Below are 22,449 nucleotides of genomic sequence, written 5' to 3' on the forward strand. Positions count from 1 at the left end.
ATCCCTATTGTCATAACTTGAGCCTCAGTTTCAGGGTCTTTTCCATTCCCCAGCCCATAATAGCTGCTATTTGTGCTACAGACCATGGTGTGCAAATTCCTGCCCCACTCCCAGCAGGGGTTTGACCTGGAAGTTATTCCTCCATAACCATAAAAACTCTGCTCCCTCCTCGTGTTCCAGGAAACAGAGAATAATGATTTAGTGAGGGCTGGTCTGGAAGTTCTGATGCAGCCAGTGCTGGGTCCAGCAGGGGTGGCCTGGTCTTGCTGTGGGCACAGATTTTGGGGGTGGCTGAGCAAAGCAGGGTGTCCCTATTGCAGAAACTGCTGCCTGTCCCTTCCAAAAACCCCAGAGGGATTTTTGGATGAGGTGGGAGCAGCACTGCCCTGCAGAGCTGCCACGGAGGGTGGGAAGGTGTTAACTGCTCTGGGGAGCAGGGGTGGGAGCTGGAATCTGCTGGGGCAGGCAGAGCAGTGGGTGCAGCTGCTGGAGCATCTGGAGATGCAAACGTGAGCAGGGGAGGGGAGGAGGGAATGTGAGGATCCATTGTAAACCTAAAGGCACTGCTGGAACCCCAGCTCGGAGCAAGGCATGGAGCCTGCAGACTCTGCAGTAAAAAAGCTTCCAAATTGTATTCCTGATGAACTTTAAATCTCTGGCTCCATTTCAAGTAACCCTGTGTGAACACACCCCTGTGAGGTGGAGCCATTCAGGGGATGCACTGCAACTTTCTCAAAAATTGAGATAAACTTTTTTAATTTTTCATCCAATACTTGTTAACCTTGAAATCTGCCACAAGAGCCAGTCTGGTGAAACCTGTCCCAGCTGTGTGTTTGCTGGGGATGGAGGGAATTTCTGTAGCCTGGGACAGTGAGCAGCACCCAGCAGAGGAGCACTGCAGCCCTTTTAGCTAACAAGTGCTCCAACAATATAAATATTTAAGTACAATAAACAATTATGATCAAGTTTCTTGGGTGACTGCACACAGCAAGTGAATTTTAAATTCATTTCCCATGAGTGTTGAGGCTTCACATTCACTTTCTGTGGATGTTCATGCTAATAAAACTTCATTGCACAGAAAGAGAACACAAGAGGGATGCAAATATGACAAGGGCAAATTTGTTTAAGAGTCCAAATGAATATTCACCAACTTTTTATTATTTTTAAGTATTCATTCCTATTTGCTATAAAAAAGATTATTTTCTCTTTATTCTCCATGCTCAGTGAAGCGTGTTTAAGGTATAATATGTGTTTCCTTGTACTAATGAAAATTTTTGTTACCAGCAAGTAAGGAGTGCATTTAAAATCTGCTTTATCATCAGGAAATGTCACTACTGAACCCACATGAGTTACCACCATCCTGATTAACATCTGTATTTCAACACATCTTGCACCCTAGGGCTGGGATCTCCCTTTTTTTCCCTCCTTTAAATCTGCAGATCTCAGATCCAGATCCTGCCACCATTATTTCCCTCTGATTTTCCTTGCTCATCTTTTATCTGCTGCTGCCCTCAGTTATGAGGATGCTGGAGATGCTTTTCCTTCACACAAACTGAGACCCCCTTTGGAAGGGCTTGGGGGTCACTGTGGCTCTGTTTTGCCTGAGGCAGAGGGAGCACAGTTTTGACATCTTCATTTGATTTCTGTCCTGGAATTGAAAGAGATGCAAATCAGCAATAATGAATATTTTCATTAAAAGTGTCTAGACATTTCATCTGAGAACAGGGTAATGATACTTCTGCTTTATATAAAAAAGTCTGAAGTAGACCCAGGATGATTTTCTTTTTTTTTTTTTTTTTCCTTTTTTTTTTTTTTTTTTGTCAGAAAAGATAACATGCATTTAAAAAAAAAGTAATTTAGTGTAAGTGAAATTAGGGTAATTGCTAATTATGTCACTGCAAACGAGGCAGATCTTTATCTTGAATAAAGCTGGTCTGGTGCAGATTATGAACCGTTATTTTTATGAGGTGGCATCAGAAGGCAAAAAACATCAGTGAAACAGTCCTAAGTAATTTCTCATGCTTATCAAGAGCTTTTGGAAAGTGAGGGGTGTGAGGCATGAGGGATGGAGCATCACCCACCCTCACTGCATGGGTTTTACCCCGGAATGGGTTGGGCTAAAGGGATCTTAAAGCTCATCCCTTCCTTCCCCTGCCATGACAGAGACAATTTCCAGTATCCCAAACACTCCCAGCCCTGTCCAAGCTGCCCTTGGACACTTCCAGGGATCCAGGGGCAGCCACAGCTTCTCTGTGCCAGGTCTCACCACCCTCACAGGGAAGGGTGGAGAGAGGGATCACTGTGAGTGGTCTCAGAGAAATCCAGGGCAGACATGCAATGTCCTCCCCCAAGGGCTAAATAAATAATTTTTAAAGTACAGCTGGATGAATTCCATAGAAAAATCTAAATGTTGGGAGGCTCCAGAGGATGCAGGAGGTTCTGTGGGTACCAGCATCTCCATCACCCCAAAGTCTTCAGGACAAGAAGCTGCCAGGATTGTTGACATGGGAATTTTAAGAAGGTGATGGATATAAAACCCACCAAAGGCAGTTAAACCAAGCAGGACAGCTGCCAAGCTCTTGTGTTTGCTCACTGTCAGTAGGTTTTATGGAGACAGAGATATATATCTGCAGAGCTATTCAAGTGCATTTAATTTTTCCAATACCCACATACTGCAGCTTGTGTGAGGATAATATGTTTATCCTGTAAGGTTCCTGACTTCATTCTGCAGTACTTGACTCCAGGGTGAGTTTTGGATTATTAACTTCCTTCCAGTACATATGGAAAATTAAATCTGGTCCCATTGAACACCCTGGGATGAAGTTTTGTCAGGGGAACAAGATGAGCTTTAAGATCCCTTTAAAGGACTTTAAGGTGCCTCCAGCCCAAAGCATTCTATGATTCTATATGAATATGATTCTATATGATCCAAGCTTTCTCTTGGGTCCCTCTTGCTCCACCAAGCCATCATTTGAAGGCATCCCTCTGTTCTCTGCAGAAAACTTCCCCATTTTCATGAAAAGCTGTTAATATAAATAACATTAAGTCTCACCTCCATTAGCAGAAGATAATGCTTCAAGCCTTCTCTATAAGGGGACTGAGCTCCTCCTGGCATTCCAGTATGACCAGTGCAACCCATCTGGGACCACAGATTGCTCCCAGCAGCCAGAAATCAGCTGGAGGGACTTGGGTCTGGCAGCTCTCAGCTCATCAGCCTGATCTACAATTTTTCCCCAAAGTGGAGGAAGTGGTCAGGAAGCTGTGCCAGCTTTGGGATCCTTCCCCAGCTGTGGCTGTGGCATTTTTCCTGGGCCAAAAAGCAGAAAATGAAGGAATAATGGGAACTCTTTGAGATTATTTGAACTGTCAGATAACAGAAGCAAAGTAAAATGCCCAAATGAGTTGACAGCTGCTCAATTTGATCCCTGCCATGGACTGACTTAGAGCCCGAATTTTTCAAAGGCTGATAATCGCCTGGGAATTGATTTTGTACCAAGATACTTTATCACATTCCTGTATTTGGTGTGGTTTGATGGGGGTTTTTTAGAAGTAATCTATGTCAAAGTTAAACAGACTTTATTAGAAGGCACATGTTCCTTGCCCTTCTCTGGCTGGGCGTTCCTTCAGGGTCAATCATGGTGAAATGAAGGAATTATTCCTGATTTAACTGGACAGCCTCACTCTGTTTCATGGGTTGCAGGTGCCCTCTCCCACTGGATCTTGGTCACACCCTGTTCCAGCTCCTCACTTTCCCCATCCTTTGGAATAATACCTGCAGTATCCTCCTACCAACCCAAGGAAATGAACACTTGTGGATTATCTGATGTAGAGGGATTTCTCTCAATCCTGGGAAAGTGCCATTTTTCACAGAGTAGCTGACTCCAGCCAACCTGTGTTACAGACCCTTAAAGAAATGGACATCAGTGCACTCCAAGCCCCAAACTCACAGAATCAAGGAATCCAAAGTGACACCTTGACTGTAATTAAAGTAAAATGTATATGTAGAAATACAATTCAAATTGTTCAGCTGTCTTCTCAATGCTGAAACTTTATCTAGGTGTATTTTTAGGTCTTTCACAGGTTAGTGGGGAATGTAATTATATGTTTGTAATCTTATGCAATACAGGATTAGTCCACCCTGCTGGTAGCATTTTGGATAAAACCAGGGAAGATGGAGGGGGGAGGTTATTTTTGTTGTTCCACAGTCCCCAGCACGTTCTGCTGCTGTGAAAGGGATTGGTTTGGCAGTGGGGTGATCCCCAAACCAGGCATGACCCAGGGTTTGTGCCCTGACAAAACAAGGGAGGGTGATGGCACTTGGAGCAGAATGTGTGTTCTTTCACCTGAAAGAAAAGGGAAGCATTAAATTAAGTTTCACTCCTGTCTGGACTGGGCTGTTTTGTCCCTGGAAGGCCCGTGGGGATTTTGTGGATGCTCATGTGCTCCCTGCCTGCTGGGTGCCAATGGGGGACAGTGCTGTGCATGTTAAAACCCTTTTAGTGACAATCTGGAGTTCTCCATTTCTGAGTTAATTTCAGGATCATTTTTTAGGGCCTAACCACCCTTGAGATCTTGTCTTTCACTCACTTGACAAATTTTTAATTTTTAAAAATTTCTCTGTAGCACCTTCCATTCCCATGAATGCTCCAGCTGACCATGTGCTCTGCCCTGTTTCCAGCTTTGTTTTCTGGGAAGGGAGCAAAGGGCTGCTCTTTATTTATATGTGTTTATTGCCACAGTTGAAGCAGATGGGTGCAAATATTTATTTCTGACACCTGCCCAAATTAGGACAGTGATCCTACCTGCAATCCACCAGGCTAAAGCATCTGGAGGGTCATGAAAATTCAGAGGCGTCTGAGTTTCACCGTCTGCTCATGTCAGATCCTCATCAGGACTGACTTCCCAGGACAAAGGAGCTGTCAGATGAATGCTGATGCTCCATTAATGACAGGGTAGGGTGACCCACCCCCGAGTGTCATCACTGCTGCTGAGGGAAACACGGAGGCAAACCCACAATCACCTTTCCTGCATCCGTCCCACTAACACCCAATTTAAGCAGGTATTTGTCTGCTGATTGATCACAGGATTTTTTTCACAGTGCCTATTATCCTGCAGGCTGTAAATCCAGACTGTGAAGCTGATGTCCCTGCAGACTCCCCGTTCACCCCTTACCCAGGGAAATCTTAGGGGGATCAGCAGGACCTGATCTCCCAAATCCCCCCAGCAGTTCTGAAAAAGCCCAACGACAGCTTTGCTCCCTAATTTGTGATGGGGAAGGAGGAGGAAATGGCATTTCCTGCAGACTTCACCTGAAATGACAGGACAAGGGGGAGTGGGCTCCCAGTGCCAGAGGGCAGGGTTAGAATGGAAATGAGGAAGGAATTCTTGACTGTGAGGGTGGGGAGGCCCTGGCACAGAGAAGCTGTGGCTGCCCCTGGATCCCTGGAAGTGTCCAAGGGCAGGCTGGACAGGGCTTGGAGCACCCTGGGGTAGTGGAAAATGTCCCTGCCCATGGCAGGGTGGAAGGAGATGGTCCTTAGGGTCTCTTCCAGCCCAAACCATTTTGTGGCTCTGTAGAAACTGCTCCTGGGTGGGGATTTCTGGGTGGAGACCACCATAAATCAAGGTGCTTTGCAGGAAAGCAAAACTATCACAGCACATCATCACTCCTGTCTCTAGGTGCCACAAAGGGAGCACTTCACACACAGTTTGCAGTGGAGAATGTGGTAAAGTAGGAGGGTGAACCAGAGGTAGCTTTTTGTCAAGGTTTATGGATTGACTGGTGAGAGTGGGGTCATCTTGGAAATGGCTGCAGCACATCAACCTTGCTTAAATTGTGAGTTTTAATGTTTAATCCACCCTTCAGTTGTAGGGACCAACCCCAGCCAGGTGGGAGATGCACAGCACAGCCCATCAGCAGGGAGAAAACACCCCAAACCTGCACTGAATCCAAACAGTTTCTGTTTAGCAGAGACCCTGAACCTCCTGGGCAATCTGCCTTCGATAAGAAATCAGAACCCAAAAAAACCTTCAAAGTTTTGTGTCCATTGCAGCGAGAGCTCGTCACTGAGGCTGATACCTGCTGGTGCAGAGCTGGCTGCTGACGTCTCCCAATAAACATTTAAAGCCAGGCTGAGCACACACAGACTCAGGGACTGCTGTAATTCATTAAGCAAATGTTGGGTTTAATAGCCCCGTGTCCGAAGCTGGTGCCATGGATGTGCTCAGCTGTGAAATATGCTATGGAAATCATTCCTTTGCAAAGGGCTCTAGAAATCTGCTTCCTATTAATGTCAAACGGGTTTGCTGCAGAAAAATTTCTGGGATCACATTTTTCTCTCAATTATCCCTTTCTCAGTGGGATTCCTCGAGGTTTGTGCCGGGTAACTGAGATGTGTCTGAGCTGGGGGGTTTGGAGCTGGGCTTTGTTTTGATCCATTAAGCTTGTATCTCGCCACAGTGATGTAATTCCCCCAGTCTGAGACACTTTATAAACATTAATGGGTTTGTTTTCGTGGTCCCGAGGGATGAGCAGCACAGGAAGGTCGCCAGGACCGTTTTACCCACACAGAAAGGGAGATGGGGAAATGTGGCAAGGCAGCATCACAGGGAGAAACAGAAGATTCACTCAAATTTTAACCTGTCCATCCTCAGCTCTGTTTAGCTCAGTTTTAATAACTTATAAATTAGTAACTTATTAAGTGATTCCAGCAGTACCACATCAGCAAGGTTTGCATGAAGATGCTGCTGTATATCCCAGCTGAGGAAGGAAAGAGCTGGTGCTCCATATTTTATGAGTGAGAGAGGGGGGTGAAATGCAGTTTTAAACCCTCCTTTGCAGAGGGGAAAAAAATTGTAGATATTAACAAGTGCTGTAGCTTTGATGGGAATTACTTAGTGGGGATGTGCTGGAAGAGACTGTGGAACACAGGCCAGGCTCTGCTTTGCCTGGGGATTGCTGCTGGGGCTGCTGGTCCCTTGGACTGGATTTTTTTGGTGATAAATGTCCATACAGATGCCTCTGGTGATATTTGGAAGGGGCCAATTGGAAGCTGGCCCTACAGCTTGCCAGGGCACAACAAACCTGAGGCACAGAGCAAAAATCCCACTTTGGAGATCTTTCTCCCATCACAGAAGGTCAATTTTCGAGGATGTACTGAAAGGAGCTGGTGATACTCACAGCTCTTCCAGCTGGGAATTGTTCCTGCAAACAGAGATACATGGAGCAGATGAGAAATTAATGTAAATATACAGACAGAAGGCAATTCTTTTGGAGGAAGTGAGGCAGAGGCAGATAAAAAGAGATCAGCAGAATTTATATAAGCCTCCCCCATCACAGAGGTCATCATTCTGCAGGATGACACATGGAAATTCATTTTTATTAAATTCTGGATGATTATTTAATTGGAAAAAGAAGGATTTAATTGAATCAAGTCAAAGGGCCCTATTAGATTACGTTCAACCTTAACACAGAAGGCTTTTCCTATTTAGTTAAACTGGTTCCTTTGCATATTCTACGTATTAAACTATAAAAAAAGTGGTGATCTGAATAGCAAATTAAAGGGTTTGGAAGGCCTGAATGGTACTCATGTGCTTCTCAGCCCTTTTTCATCTCCTAAATCTTCTCATATTCCCTTTACTGCTCTCCTTAGGTTGGAACAAGAGCACAGATGAAGGGTAGAACTCTCAAACCTTCCATGTTTATTCCATTTACACACTCTTGAGGAGCAGCCTGCATGTGATGGCACTACTAGAACACATTGCCCAGCACTGAGGGTGTTTTCCAGATTTTCAAGGCTCCCCTTGCAGCACCTGAACAGATGCTGAGTGCAGTAAGGTTGAATGAAGATTTGTGACTTCCTGGCATTGACTCAGGTTTCCCCTGTGTCCTTAGGAAATATTCCCAATGTCTTTATGCCTCATCTACACAGTCAGGGACTCCCAGTCCTCTGGGACACAGACTCCTTGCAGAGCTGTCAACCCCCTGGTGAAAGCTGGAGTTAAAAAAAAAAAAAATTAAAAAAAACAATAATCAAAGCAATTTTGGGAAATAATATGTTTCTAATTTTGGCTCTTTAATTCGCTCTTAATTTTCATTTTTTTTTTCTTGATTTAAAACTAATAGGAGAAAGGGATTGAGGCACATTTCCTGAAGTTCCATTTCATCCCAATTTTGAGGTTTCCAGCAAATGCTTGGCCTTCTGACTGGGAGCTGGCAGAGCCCAGCTGGGTTAGGAATGCTCCATCCTGCTGCCCTTTCCTCTGGCTGATAGTGCTGGATTGCTGTGACACTCTGTGCTCCTTCCAGGAGGAAGCTCAGAGAAATCAAATTCTGCTCTGAGAGATGGAAATCAATTTTAATGGATCCAGCTGTTCTCCAGTAAGGCCAGGAGGAGGCATGGGAAAGGGGGAAAAATCTGCCAAGATATCTTCAGGGGATTTCAGGAAGACTTGAAAGTAGTAAGGAAGGTTTTTAACTTGCCCATGAGGCCACAGCCAACTTTAGGACACATTTTTTTAAACAACCACGCACTAATGTAGATATTCTCTTAGTCAGTAAATTAAAAAAACTCCAGCTCTGACAGCACAGCAACTCAACCAGCCTATTATTGAAGTTAGATTGAGTAAGAAACATCATTTGGAATTTGCCTTAGCAGCTAAATGTGTTCTTGGAAGGTTCAAATCAGCTTTAACCTGATTTTTTAATGATTAAAAAAAAAAAAATGTGCCAGTACTTTAAAGCCAAGTTCCTTTTTGCTGAAGCTTTACTTTTATTCAAGTGCAATGAGTAAGTTTTGCATATACAGTACTGGGATTGCACACTCAGGTTATCTGGTTACATACATAATTCTCCCATTTGCAAGCACAGTTTGCAGCACATACTCATGCAAATCAGGTATGAAACTGGGCATTTTTCTTGATTAGAATTCAGTTTCTTTATATACTTTGTATATAAATTCAGTATCTTTATATACTTACAGAACTTTATCTCATTCACAAATGGCTGCAGAGATGATGGGGAAAGAATTTCAAAAATTGCACTTATTCTCCTTGTGGGTTGTTTGTTGGCCCTTGGGAATTCATTAAGGAGAACAGACCTTTCCATTGATATTCTGAGTGCCCTTGCCCAGCACCCAGGTTGGGTTGCAGAAACTCTCAGTCAGAAATAATTGTCCCTTGCAAAAGCCACTGTAGCATTTCATTGGATAAATTCTGAATTTTCTCTGTTTTACAATATCCAGATGGATTGATCCAGTTGGATGTAAGGACTAGATGCCACTTGACAAGGACTCAATCGTTTTGAGTCTTGGAGAGCTGCTTGTACCCAGGCTCCAGATTAAACCTGGGGTTTTGGGGGATCCAGGCTGCTCTTATTGATGTTTTCAGCAGACTGACACAGCAGATTTACCCCATTTCTGTCCCATAGAGCTGCCTGGGGACTCTGCACACCAAACCCCTGCCTGGATGTGTGGGGTGGTGATGTGCTGCTGCTGTACCTCATCTCAAGCCTCTCCTGGAGCCATCCCTGCAGCTCTCAAGAACGGGAGCCCTTTTCTGTCCCTTTTACTGCATTTTGAAACAGAGCTCTGCAGTGCCAGGGCTGCTGCACAAGGGCACCCTGAAGTTCAAAGAACTGCCCCAAATTCTCAGCTTGTTCAGCCAAAAGCCTGGATTTAGGCAAATATCAGAGGATTTAGCAAATTGTGCAGGGCTGTTTCTTCCCCTTTCCTTATGGCTCATGATTTTCTCTGGCATCCCCCTTAGCAGGAGTCCTTGCTCACCATCCCAGCTCCTCTCTGTGTCTGTGGGGCTCCCACCCCACTGCCACGGGGGCTCCTGCCCAGTTCCTAAACCCATTTGCGAACTTTTCCAGGTATGGGTGGCTCAGGTGACAACTCACAGCATGGCTGCTGCAGATTTGGGATGCAGGGATGGATTGGGGATGCACAGACACACGGACTGTGGTCTCCAAAGCATTTCTCTCTATGGGGCTTGCAGCAACCTGCTGTAGAGGGAGGTGTCAATGCCCAAGGCAGGGGTTTGGAATGAGACGATCTTTAAGGTCGTTTCCAACACAAACCACTCTGCGATTCTATAATTTCACTTGAGTGAGGAGGAAGCCATCTGCACGGCTGCCACGGGCAGGGTGGCAGCTCTGCAGGCTTGCTGCAGCCCTGGCAAACACACAAGTGGATCCCTCGGAGGGATGGATAAGGCACAGGGAAACATCCGCGCTCCCTCTAGCAGTCGCCAGCGAATGGATGATACCAATAATTCTCGATTTTTCACCCTGGGTTCGTGCCACGTGAACCGCCACTGTAAGAGCTCTCGCACTCGTATTGCTGCAGTGGTGACAGCTCTCGGGTGGCTTTTCCCCCAGCCCCAAAATCCTTCCAGGGGGATTTTTGGATCCCGTTTTCCTCCACTTGCTGCAGGCAGCTGCTGGGCACGGCCACGCTCGGGATGAACCCGATGAACACGGTTCTTCATCCGTGGCGTTCTGCGCTCAGCGCGGGCACTGCAGCATCCCCGCAGCACCCCTGAACTTGCCGGGGGCTGGGGGGGGGTCTGGCTCGGCTGCCCGGGGAGGGCAGAGGGACCCGCCCCGCCGCAGCCGATGCCCTCGGCCGGGGCTGCCGGGGGGGACAACAGGTAGGGGGTACAACCTGTACCCCGTGTGCCCCCCCGGGCAGACCCCCTGCTTTCCTCCGCGCACCCCCTTGCAGAACCCCGTGCACAGCCCCCTCCCCTCTGCACAGCCCCCTCCCTTTGTCCCCACTTGCAGAGCCCCCCTCCCTCCGCACAGATCCCCTCCCGCTCCCCCTCCCCGAGCCCCCCCGCACCCTCCCAGCCCCCTCCCCTCGCACCGCCCCCCGCACCGCCCACTCCCCTCTCGCTGCTCCCCTTCAGGCAGCCCCTTGCCCCCCCTTACCCAGCACAGCCCCCTGCCCGCCCCCCCCCCGCCGCTCCCTCTCTCACCTCTCTCTCTCTCCTCCTCTTCCTCCCTCCCCCCAGGCCAAAATCCTGCACATGATGGACGACAACAAGCAGCTGGCGCTGCGCATCGACGGGGCGCTGCAGGCGGCGGGCCAGGAGGTGACGGCGCTGCGCGCCGAGCTGGCGGCCACCGGCCGGCGCCTGGCCGAGCTGGGCAGCGACCCGGCCATGGAGCACGGCCCGCAAGGTGGGTCCCGCCGCGGCAGGGGGCGGGGGGCGGCGGCCGGACACCGGGGGTCCCTCCCGGCCGCCGCCTGCGCTCGCCGGTATTGTTCATTGTTTGTTTTTGGGGGCGCCCGCCGCGTCCCGTCGGGCTGTGGCTGCGGGCTGGGAGCAGCAGGATCGGTCCCTGCTGCGGCTGCTGCCGGCGGCTCGCTGGGCTCCGGCAGCCTCGGCACGGGCAGGGAACGCCCCCTCCCCAAATACTCGCTGTCCCCCGAATCCTCCCGCCACCGTTGTCACCCCCTGTGTCCGCATCCCCTCGCCCCGAGGTCCCCCCCGGCCGGCTCTCCCCGGTAATCCCGCGCCCTCCCCGGTTTCGTAATTCGCTAGGGAAGCAGCCATGTTACCGCCGAGCTCCGCTCCGAGCTCCGAGCTCCGCTCCGCGCCCCGGCCCCGCCGCTCCCCCTGCCCCGGCCCGGCCCGGGGCTCGGTCCCGCTCGGAGCCCACCCCGGCTCCGGCACGGTCCGGCCGGGCTCGGCCAGCCCCGAGCCCTGCACACACCCCCCTGCCCCCCGCATCCCTGGAAGCTTGTCTGGGGGCCGGGCGTGGGAAACGGGGTGCGGGGGGAGCGGGAGGAGACTCCATGGGAAGGTTGAGGAGCTGCGCCCCTGGCTCTCCTGCGGGGCTCCTGCTCTAGCCGGGCTGAAATTCAGTTTCCTGCTAACCAAAGTGTGTTGCCGTCACTGATACATTTGTATTTAATTGCTTTTGTATCTGAATGTTTGTATTTCCCAAATAATTACAGTGTTGCATGACAGTTTACCCCGAACAGAAAATAGTGCGAGCCCTCCCCTTTGCCGATAGCTGAATTTACACTTGTGATAAAAACGTCAGTTGCTGTTATTTACTTGTTACTTATTTACTGTACCTCTTGGTAGAGTGGTTCGGCGCTATTTTAAATAACAGTAGCATTTTGGTGAAGCTTTTTAAAGGCAGCGCAGCGTTTGGCGGGGCACAGTTACTGCCGGCAGGATGCAATAATGGAATTACGGAATCATAGAACGCTTTGGGTTGTAAAGGATTTGTAAAGGCTTCATCTGGTTTCAACCCCCCTGCCATGGCTGGAACTGGTTGGATTGCATGGCCCGTGTGTTGTTGTTGGTAGCAAACCGATTTAGAGGGATTAATTAGTGGTTTTATTCCATCCAGCTTGTATTTTACTGTTTGGTAGTGGGGGTGTGGGAGGTGAATTCCACTTACCCAGCTGAGGTTCCTGGCGGCTGTGGGGATGTAGGAAGTGAAGTTACCTGTGCGGCCAGGGATTTTCTGAAATGCTGTGCCAAGGGGACAATCTCAGTCTTCTGGGATAATCTCAGCCAGCCTCTGCCATACACCATAGCCAGGCTACTGAGGCTTTTATAAAGATCTGCTGAAAGGGCAGGAGGAGGATGCCAGCCTCCATCCTCCCCTGTGGAGCAGGGGCAGCAGGAATGCAGATGGTGACACGCTGTACAGGGCAATGTGGAAATGCAGGCTGCCAGCCAGGACAGCAGGTAAAACCCTGGGGCTGCTCGCACTCACACTGATTTCTGTGTGCCTGCTCAGCGTTCGGCTTCGTTTCCTCTCCAGGACACTTCTGGGGAGATGCAGCATGTCCTGGCAGGGGACAGGGGGGTGTGTTCTCTGAGGTTAGGGCTTCTTTTTGTTTTCCTCGGAGGTTTTCTAATCTGTTGAGTGATGAAAAACTCCTCTTTGTGTTCCTTTACTATCAGCACGCTGGAAAACAGTTGGTGCCCTGTAAAGGTGCCAAAGAAATGTGCTGCCTTCCCCAAAGCCTGCATGTCTCTGCTTAATAACTCAGATTACACGTGCTCTGGAGTTGTGGGGTCCCTGTGGCAGGGGGAGGAAGAGTGGCCACACCCTCAGCTGGGTGGGAGAGTGGTACCTGCAGTGGCTGCTGAAGTTGCTGGAGGGTTTGGTCCATCTTCCCACTCTCTGAGCTGGGGAATTGGCTCAGCGTGCTGATGACTCGGAGTTGGGAGCAAGAACGTTTCCACAGCAAGGTGTGACTCCGTGGCCTTGTGGCTGTGGATGAGTCTTTGTCTTTCCCCATGAATTTAATAAGCTGTTATTAAAACTGTGATGTATCCAGCCCTGTGCCACTGGTGTTGTAACAGAAGCCAATTAGTTAAGTGTAAAATTGTATCTAAAGAGTGTTTTACCTGTCATGCTTAGGAAGGAAAAGGGGGAGAGTGCTTGATCTCCACCGAGTAGATTCACTCTGCTTTGTGCTTCCTCCCTAAGTTTGGTACTATTGTTTATATGCTGCCATAGATGCTCTCCTACATCACTCTGTGTTTGTGCAGACAGGCCCAAGATATCGACAGTGAGCCGTATGCTTTTCCTCGAGGATTATGAGACGTCGTTCAGAAGGATGGGGTGAAAACAAGAATCTCTGAATAGCTCTGCTGTTGTGTGTCTCCTAAGTAGGAGGGCTGCCAAGCTGTTTGATTTATGCAAATGTATTAAAGGCAGGCAGGAGGATGGGGAAGAGAGTGGCAGCCTGCAAGTGCAGATTTGGGATGTGCTGGTGGTGCTCGGTCTGGTGGGGTCTGCTTTGGTCTGGGAGGAAAAGCACGTGCTGGAATCATCAGGTCCCTTTTCTTATGGAATCCCAGGATTGGAAGGGACTTTAAAAACCACCCAGTGCCACCCCCTGCCACAGGCAGGGACATCTTCCACTATCACAGGGTGCTCCAAGCCCTGTCCAGCCTGGCCTTGGACACTTGCAGGGCTCCAGGGGCAGCCACAGCTTCTCTGGGCACCCTGTGCCAGCCCTCACCATCCTCACAGGTGAGAATTCCTTCTGTGAGGTGGGAAGGAGCTCCCTATCTCAGTGCTGCTCCAGGTCAGTCCCAAGTTGTGTGGAAGGAGGTGAATGTGTGTCTGTGCCACACTCAGTGGGTAATTAATACTGAGTTTATCAGATGTGTTATTTGTGCAATTATGGTGCAGCTTGAGACAGCTGGAGGTAATAACTCTGCCCCTTTTGTAAACTCTGAGACTTTTCCCTGCTACAGTGTGCTATTTTTGCCATGGCAAGGTATGTTTCAGGGGCATCTTTTCCATAATTTTAATCAAAACTGGAAGAATTCTGTGAAGAGGGAGAGCAGGGTGGTGGGTGTGTGTAGGTAGGCAGAAATGGAACATACAAGTTTTTTATTGTTCCAGTCCTTAGTGTGAGTGTTAATCATTCAAACCTCTCAGCCTTGACAGTCTCTTTTAGCCAGTGAGTTTGCTGGGAGAAGTATTTTGGCTGCAGCCTCTGTCTAAACTTGGATGCAGATCAGGGTGGAAATCAATACTGCATGTCCCCAGCTCTTAGCACAGCAATTACAGGCAGTGCTAGGTAACATCTCTGCAGCTGTGTGTCAGCACCCTCGTGTTGGAATCCTTGTTTGAATTAGTATTGGTTGGATTGATTGTGAGCAGGAGACGTGCCCAGTGGCTCAGGGTGGGATGCTGGTGATGAGGGGAGGGTGCAGCAGAGCACTGCTGTGCTGGGTCCATGCTTGGCTGTCAGCCTGCCCATGCTGGCTGCACCTCTGGGCTTTTGGTGTCCTGGCTTTGCCCACCCTTCTGTATTTCCAGTAGTTTGGTTAAAAGCAATATCTGTGTGGAAACTTGAAGCCTGGTGATGAGTTGCCACGTTGCATCAGGTGTTTTTTGCTTTTGCTTTAGCCTCCTTCCCACCGTAAATGGCAAACACCTGAATTAATTAATGTTGGTGAAGTGCTTGTGGATGTGACGTGCAGTCACTAACAACACCTCGCTCGGTGCTTGCCTTGCCTCACTCCTGGCACCCTGTGATCACTGTCCTGGCCTGTGGCACTGAGGATTGGTGGTGTTTGCAGTGGGTGCTGCCCAGACTCAGCTGGGAAAGGGGCAGGAGCTGCCCCCTGCTCCTGCAATCAGGGAAAACTTGTTCTCTCGGGCACCTGCAGCCCAAGAGAGGTTTCATTTGTATCTTGGTGTGGGGTGATGCCAACAGGCTGGGAGGACCTTTCTGCTCATGACAGCCTAAAATAGAGTTTTTTTTCTTTTTCCCTTTGATCTCAGTATCCTTTCATAACTCCAATGCAAAGACTTTGACTTTTGCCCAGAGGCAATCAGTTACCTCTGTGCTGTTGCTATTTTGTGAGTAATCATCTCTGGCTGTTGAAAATGTACCATTTTCATCTCTTCAGAAATCTTCCCTGCTATTTGTTCTTCCAGAGCTGGAGAGCGGATACTGTAAAGAAGCCTGAGGAATTTGGACACTGCTGCCCAGTTGGGTATTGGAAGCATTTTGTACCATGCTTATCACAAGATCAAGGTCTTTCTGTGCTATTACTCTTTCTAATAATTTCCTACTTTGTTTCCCTTTGTCCTGCATAGTTCAGGGAGCAACTTGTTTCATGCTCTAAAACAATTGCCTGTGCTGGGAGATAAATCTGTAGTTAGCAATGTTCCCATGGTTGCTTTAGACACAGGGAACTGTCTGCTGATAACACTTCAGGTCTTTGCTACATCTTAGTCCTTGAAGATATTAATTTAAATATCTTTTCTGGAGCTTTCCTATTCAAAAGCCTCATCTGGCATGTTTAGCATAATATTTAGATTATTACTGCTTTAGCCTTTGTCCAGGAGAGTTATAATGAAGCTCCTAAGGATGAGTAAGCTCAAGTAAACTGAAGTTGAAGGAGGACTTAATCCAGGGCTTTTGACTCACCAGTTTGAAATATAATCATGAAAATGGTGTTAGATTTGCAGGTGGGGAGAGGGATGTAGAAATAAGTCCCAGTCTTAAGTTGGGGAAGATTAAGAATAATTTTGTGGGTTGTATTCAGGCACTCTCAGATGGTGGGGCTGGGTGTCATCCAAGAGGACAGTCTGTCCTCTCATTACTTATTCTTTTTCCTCCAGATACATCAGTGTATCTGGAACATTGGTGTTCTCTGTCCCTGGGGCTGCATATGGAATTCTCTGAGGTGCCAAAAGAGGCTTTAGAGCCTTGAGCAGGACGTCCTGGCCCAGCCCCGGGGTGCAAACTCCTTTCCTTGAGCGCTCCCTGCTCCTCTCTGTGCTCCGAGTGCATCACTGCACACCAGGCACTGAGCACAATGCAGAGCAAAACTTCAGTCTCCAGCTTGTTAAAATTCACTCCTCACAGTTTCCCCTTGCCAGCAAAGCGTGAGATCAGCACTCTGCTCCTGAGGCAGCATCTGCAGATCCCTGTGCTCCTAATGCAGGGTGCACAGCAGGGCAGCACCACACACAGACCCCAGGCATCACTCACCCAGAGACCTCCTTTTTCAGGATCCCTCCTCACCTGTGGGATGCTGAAGGCTCAGAGGATTGCTTCTTGCTGCTCTGCAATCTCTTCCTATTTTTTGTTTCTGTGTTGTTTTACTTGAGCCTTTATGGGTGATGGTTTTGGGCATTGAGATGGATTTTGTGGGACCTCCAGCTAGATGATTTTGGTGTTTGGAAATGTGTCTTGTGGTAGCAGGAGGTGGGAAGGGTTTGGCTTTTTTAAAAAGAAAAAGAAGCAGTCTCATCAGAATATGGAACTGGAATAAATGCTTTTTTTTGCTGTATTAGTTTGCCTGCAGGAGTTGCAAAGGTGAGGAAAATCTCTTCCCAAGGTTTTCCTTCTGCAGCCATGGCCAAGGGGGTAACTGGGGGCTCAGAGGTGGGGTGGTGAGGGTTTGGAGGGGTGTCCCCAGAGCAGGAGGCTGAGGGTGGGAGCTGGGCTGGGCTGTGATCTGGGCTGGCAGAGGATCAGCTGCAGAGAGCTTTGCAGTGCTATTGATCACAATTGAGCCTGACACTGGCTGGAGGCCCTGGCTCCCTGGGGTGTCACTATCCCCTCAGCCCAGCCCCAGCTCCCATAATCTGATAAACTGCTGATTCCCTAATCTTGTTAGTGCTCTCCTTGGCCAGGTCCCTGCAGGGAGCCCCAGGGGTGGGGACAGAGCTGGCCACAGGTGATGCAGGCCAGCTGTTCCCAGCTGGACTCACTGAGGGTGGCTCTTGGGCCAGGTTTCTGGGTTTCAGCTGGGCTTGATAAGTGATGTGTCTGTGTCTGAAAACTGCTGAACTGCAAAGACCTCTGCCTTGGAGTGCAGAAGAGGAGCTGCAGCAGAGAAATGTTTTTGCACAGAGCAATTAGTGAGAAATGGGTTTTTGTCATGAGGATTTCTGACACTTGCTTGGTGGGAGAGCTGCAGTGGGCAGGGCTGTGTGTGCACAGGGAAATGGAAAAATCTCTTTTGCTGTTGCTTTTCAGATACATGATTTTAAGTACATGAGGCTAGAATTTGCTTTTGGATTACTTGGACAATGGGAAGGGAGCAGAGATGCAGAGATGCCTACAGCAGTGTGGTGGCATCCTGGACCTCCTGTGGGCACCCAGCAGACTCAGAGTGTGGGAGAGGATCACCCTCACCACTGATGATGGAAGAGGGGCTGAGTGATGCTCTGCTGCTGTGTGATCCAGCTCTGGGCTCCTCTCAGTCTTGGAGAAACATCCTTGTCTCTCATTGCTTCTGCAGGTGTTTTTTTGGAAGGATCATCTCTTCTGAGGACACCTGTAAATCCATTTCTCATCCTTTATGGTCCTTACAGAGTCGTTCTGACTCACATATTTTCATGCCACTTCTTCCTCTAAATTAAGATTTCACAGGTTTTAGAGGCTGTGTCTGGGAACTGAGGCTCTGGCTTTATCTGACAGGGAGCTGATGTGTCACAGCCTTTCCTGCTGCTGTCCTGTGCCATCTCTGCTTTGGTGTCTCACTTTGCTGGGTGGCATCTGGGGGGAGAATTCCAAACCTCTCCATCACCACCTCTCTCACAGGATGTGTGTTCTACCTCTGCTGCCTTGTGCAGAAAGCAGCACATTGTATTGGAGGTGGGGGAAAATTGTTTGGTGTGAATACATGGGATGTAAAGAGAGTAAGGGAGCACAGTGGTGTCCTGATGCCTATCTGCAGGTTTTTCTCTGACTCTTTTGCAGCAGCAATCAAACCTGGAGAGCTGACATGGCTGGGAAGTAGTTTTTTTGCAGAAAAGGTGAAGCAGAACTTGTACCTCTGTTCCAGCAGATTGAGGTCATTAACCACGTTTGAAACTGAGAACCTAAAACTTGAATCTTTTGAGTTTCCTTTGCCTTTTAATTCTTATCAAAGTATGGCATTTGCAGAAGTGGACTGTCATTACTCTTTAATTTGAGCCAGAACACGAACTTGCCAACTATTCCCTCAGTCACTGTACAGCTGGAGAGTTTTGCAGTGGTGAGTGCCTGTGAGTGTGCATGGGGCAGAGATGGTGAGGGGTGAAGGCTGGCAGTGCACCCACTTTTGACTTTTGTCCATCATCCCCTTTGGAAATGAACTGGGAAAAGCAGCATGGGATTGTTGTTCATCATCAGCTGAGTGGGGATCCCAGTACTGGGACTGGGCAGCAGCCATGCCATGGTTAATTCCCCAGTAACAGCTTCCCTGCTCTCTTTCCACAGCAGAATATCCCTAAATGCTTAGTTTTGGCCTCATCTGCTTTTTCAGGTGTGCACAAGAGCATCCCATAACCTTAAGGGCTGAGTTTAAAAGTATTTGTAAGATTCTTCTTTTGGTCCTTGGCTGGTTTGAGTGGTCTCTACTGTCCCAACATAAAATGGTATTTTTTTTTTTCAGGATATTTCCAGCTGTTGTAAGATATGGTTGTGGGTCAAAGTTTGCTGCAGGCACACAAGCACAGGAAGTGTTTGCCTGTTTTCCAGGGAGATTTGCTCTGTTAGGGGTGGAAAGCAAAGCAAATTGATTTGAGGAACTTTTGATGCTGAAGATTTGGATGGTCCAGACGCTCTCTTAAGCTGCAGGGGAGGAAAAACAACGTGTTAGAAGAAACTGTAGGACTGCTGTAAAGGTTTTAGTGGACCACACTGAGATTTTCAGAAGGGAAATCTCCAAATGCAGCTGCATTCTTGCAGAGCAGCTGCCCTGTGATGTGGAGGGCAGGAGGGCACAGGCAGGGCACAGCACTGGTGTCAGAGATCCTGGGGCTCTGTTTCCATCCTGGAGCTCTGTCCCTCTGCAGGGTTTCACTGACCCTCAACAAGGGTGTGAGGGTGAGCAGAGCCCAGCTCAGAGTTACTTGCTGGGCTTTTGATTCTCCCTTGAAGCTTTGTGTGATTTGTGTAACAGCAGCACATTCAGAAAACAGATTCCTCATCCTGGGATGGTGAAATATTCTCTCTGTGTGTTCATCATTGTTTGTTCTAGCCTTAAATGCACCCAATTATTTGCTTTTATGTTCATCAATTATTGCAATATCTGCTCCAGCAAAACCTGCTGTTTTATCCACCACAGATTCTTAACATTAATTCCTTGACCTTTTATATCCCCTGTAGTATATCCAGAGCTGCTAAATAGCTTTGCCCAAATTTATCCTTTTTTTTTTCCTGCTGAAGAGATGGCTCAGGCAGGAGTGGGGGAACCATTTCAGGTGCAGACTCAATGTGCTCCCCAGCACATTTGCATTGTGTAATTGAATCTGCAAAGATCATTTTTGTCATCCTTGGGAAGGGAGCTTGTTTTAAAGCCACACAGGGTTTGCTCAAATGAGCTTTAGTTTCCTGCATGATCTCCTTTCGTGGTCAGGAGAGGTCCAGAGCTGACAGCTCAGGGTGAGAGGGCTGATTAATGGGGTTCTTAAATTTCCATGAAAAGCAGAGGGAGGTGGTGAAGCCAAAGCTGTGCAGCTCCTATGGACGGTGGGAAAAAAAAACCCTAAACTTTAAAAATATAAAGCTCACAGCGAAACCACAGAAAGGCCACATAGCTAATGAAAAAAGCTGTATTTAATATCAAGAAGTTCTGGTTTGGGGTAGCACACTGTAATACAAGCAGAGACTTTGGAAGATTCATTAACTGGAACATACCCAGGCAGTTGTGTTGGCTTCAGGAGGGATCCCTGCCAGGCCCTGGTGTCCTGGTGCTGCTGTGCATGGGTGATTCTGGGGAGTTGTGGCAGCTGCTGGCTGGGGCTGGGCACAGAGGAGCTGAGTGGGTCCCTTGTGGGCATGTCCCCAGCTCCCAGTGCTACCTGCCCCAGTCTGGGAGCTGCTGAGGGCACAGCAGAGGCAGAGGATGGGATGGACATGCTGGAGCAGGAGTACCAGCTGCACCTTGCCCCTGTTCCATGCCCCTGTCATTGCTGGCTCTGCTCAGCTCTGGGACTCTCACACCCCAGAAGCTGCTCACAAGCTGCTGGAGCCTTGCTGCAGTTGTGGAAAGCTCTGCAGTGCCCTGGCTCCCAGGATGAGCCTGTGGCCCCAGACAGCTGCACAGGCTCTCCAGTGTGGCTTTGAGAACCATCTGCTGCTCCTTTCAGGCAGGGCAAACCTTCAGAAAAAGCACTTTGCATTTTGCCACCTCTGCAGAGATCCTTTTTATGTGCTTTTCCTCCTTGGACATGCATCATTTCCAGCATATTTTGGTAAATGATGTCATTTAACACATCTCCCATGCCCTGCTTATCGCTGTCATTTCTGAGTGCACTCATTAGGGAGCAGTTTGATTTTGGGTGTAATTCCACTGACAGGAACATTTACTGAACATCTTTGATTCAGCATTTCACGTGTGGCAGGATTAATGGAAAGCACTTTACTAAAGAGGTTTGAATACCTTGTAGGTTCCTTAAAGATTTTTTTTTTTTTTTTTCATTTAAATGGAGCTGTATTATCTTGGGCTGGGGTGTTTTTTTGATGCTGTTGTGGTTTGTGGACTGAAGTGTTTCCTCTGCTGCCAGGGTTGGATTGCTGTGTACTGGGGTGGCTGTAGATCCTGGAATTAGCCTGATGCAAAATCTGGATGTGTGATTACAATTATATTTGTTTTATTTTGGTTGGGGAAACATGCATTAAAAAGCCATGAGAGCTCTACCTGTTAATTAGTGTGACAATACCATGGCAGTGATCACCCTGCAGGATTAAAAGCCCATATTCAGATAAGTGTTAACTGTGCTTGTTGGCAGATAAAGGTGCAGATAATGCCAGAGGAGCAGAGCTGGCTGGGCTGTCAGTGACAGCCTGTCCATATGTGATGTCAGCACAGCTGCCTTTGACCTCATCACCATGCTCAGTCTGGCTTTGCATTGCCCACTGGGTTGGAATACTGAGCAGGGAGAAATCAAGCAAATCCCTCATGGTGAGACCCTTTATGTGTGGCCTTGGGAGCAGTAAAATCAGTATTTACAGCCTTGAGATGTACATTGCAGGGCTGTGCCTGTTTTAGGGCCCTTACCAATCTGCTGATACACCTGTGGCAGGTGGGACTTGGTGCTGCTGCCAAGGTTCCTGTAATTTTGAAGGGTTGTTTCCACCCCTTGGTACCATATTTATACCAGGAGGTGCTGAGGGTTGGGATAAAGAGAATTTGGTGTGGGACACCTGTGGGAACATGTGTGACCTCATGCAGTTCTTTGCCACAGTGGGTCAAGCCTGTGTGGCTGCAGGGACCTGTTCCTTGCCAAGACACAAATAAAGGGCTTTGCCTGCTGGGTTGGGGTTCCTGCTGCAAGAACCTGCCCAATGTCACCTCAGCTGGGTGCTGGAAGTCACCCAAATGCTTTGAGAACTGCTGGTGTTGGATCCTCCCATGTGTTCTGAGCTGGGAGTAGCTGAGCTTTTGGATTCTCTCAAAGAAGGAAAATTATCCAGGCCTTGAAGACTTGCTGTGAATTTTTCTGGTTCCTTTTAGTTGCAGCTGTGCATAAAGACTCCAGATTTGGGGGTATTTTGCTGAACTGCAGTTTTTGTGAGGTGGCTCTCATTTGCTAATTCATTTTTGGTTGTTTCTGCCTATGTAAGTACAAGCTTATTCTGCAGTGATGTTTTTCATCTTTCCTGGACTTGAATCAGCAGATGAGTGTTGATATCGTTGTGGCAATCTGGTGAGGAGAGGGGAAGCAGAAAAATGAAGTGATAATTTTGCTTATGCTTTTTTATATCAATGTCCACTTATTAAACCAAGTACCTTGAGTAAGAAGAGAGATGGATATTGTTGGCTTCAAGTACATGGGTGTAGTTGCTGGAAGCAACTGTAGGAAGTTATTAAATATACTCTGGTTCCTTTTTTCAGCATATCTTAACTTTCTTTAAGTGTGTGTGCACAGTTTAGAGGGTAATGCCATTAATTAGAACAACAGGAAAGACTAATGTAAGAGTATAACCCTCTTTAGTACACTGG

The 22,449-nt window shown here is 48.2% G+C and overlaps 1 protein-coding gene across 1 annotated transcript in view; it reads left to right on the forward strand.

The window, feature by feature from the left end:
* KAZN (kazrin, periplakin interacting protein) overlaps nt 1–22,449 on the forward strand; it is a 195,339-nt gene that overhangs the window by 101,373 nt on the left and 71,517 nt on the right. The window contains exon 3 of the mRNA XM_056508342.1: nt 11,017–11,185. Within this exon, the coding sequence (XP_056364317.1) occupies nt 11,017–11,185 (169 nt within the window). The remainder of the gene's footprint in view (nt 1–11,016; nt 11,186–22,449) is intronic.

The sequence above is a fragment of the Oenanthe melanoleuca genome, chromosome 21 (genome assembly GCF_029582105.1).
Source record: "Oenanthe melanoleuca isolate GR-GAL-2019-014 chromosome 21, OMel1.0, whole genome shotgun sequence".
NCBI lineage: Eukaryota > Metazoa > Chordata > Aves > Passeriformes > Muscicapidae > Oenanthe > Oenanthe melanoleuca.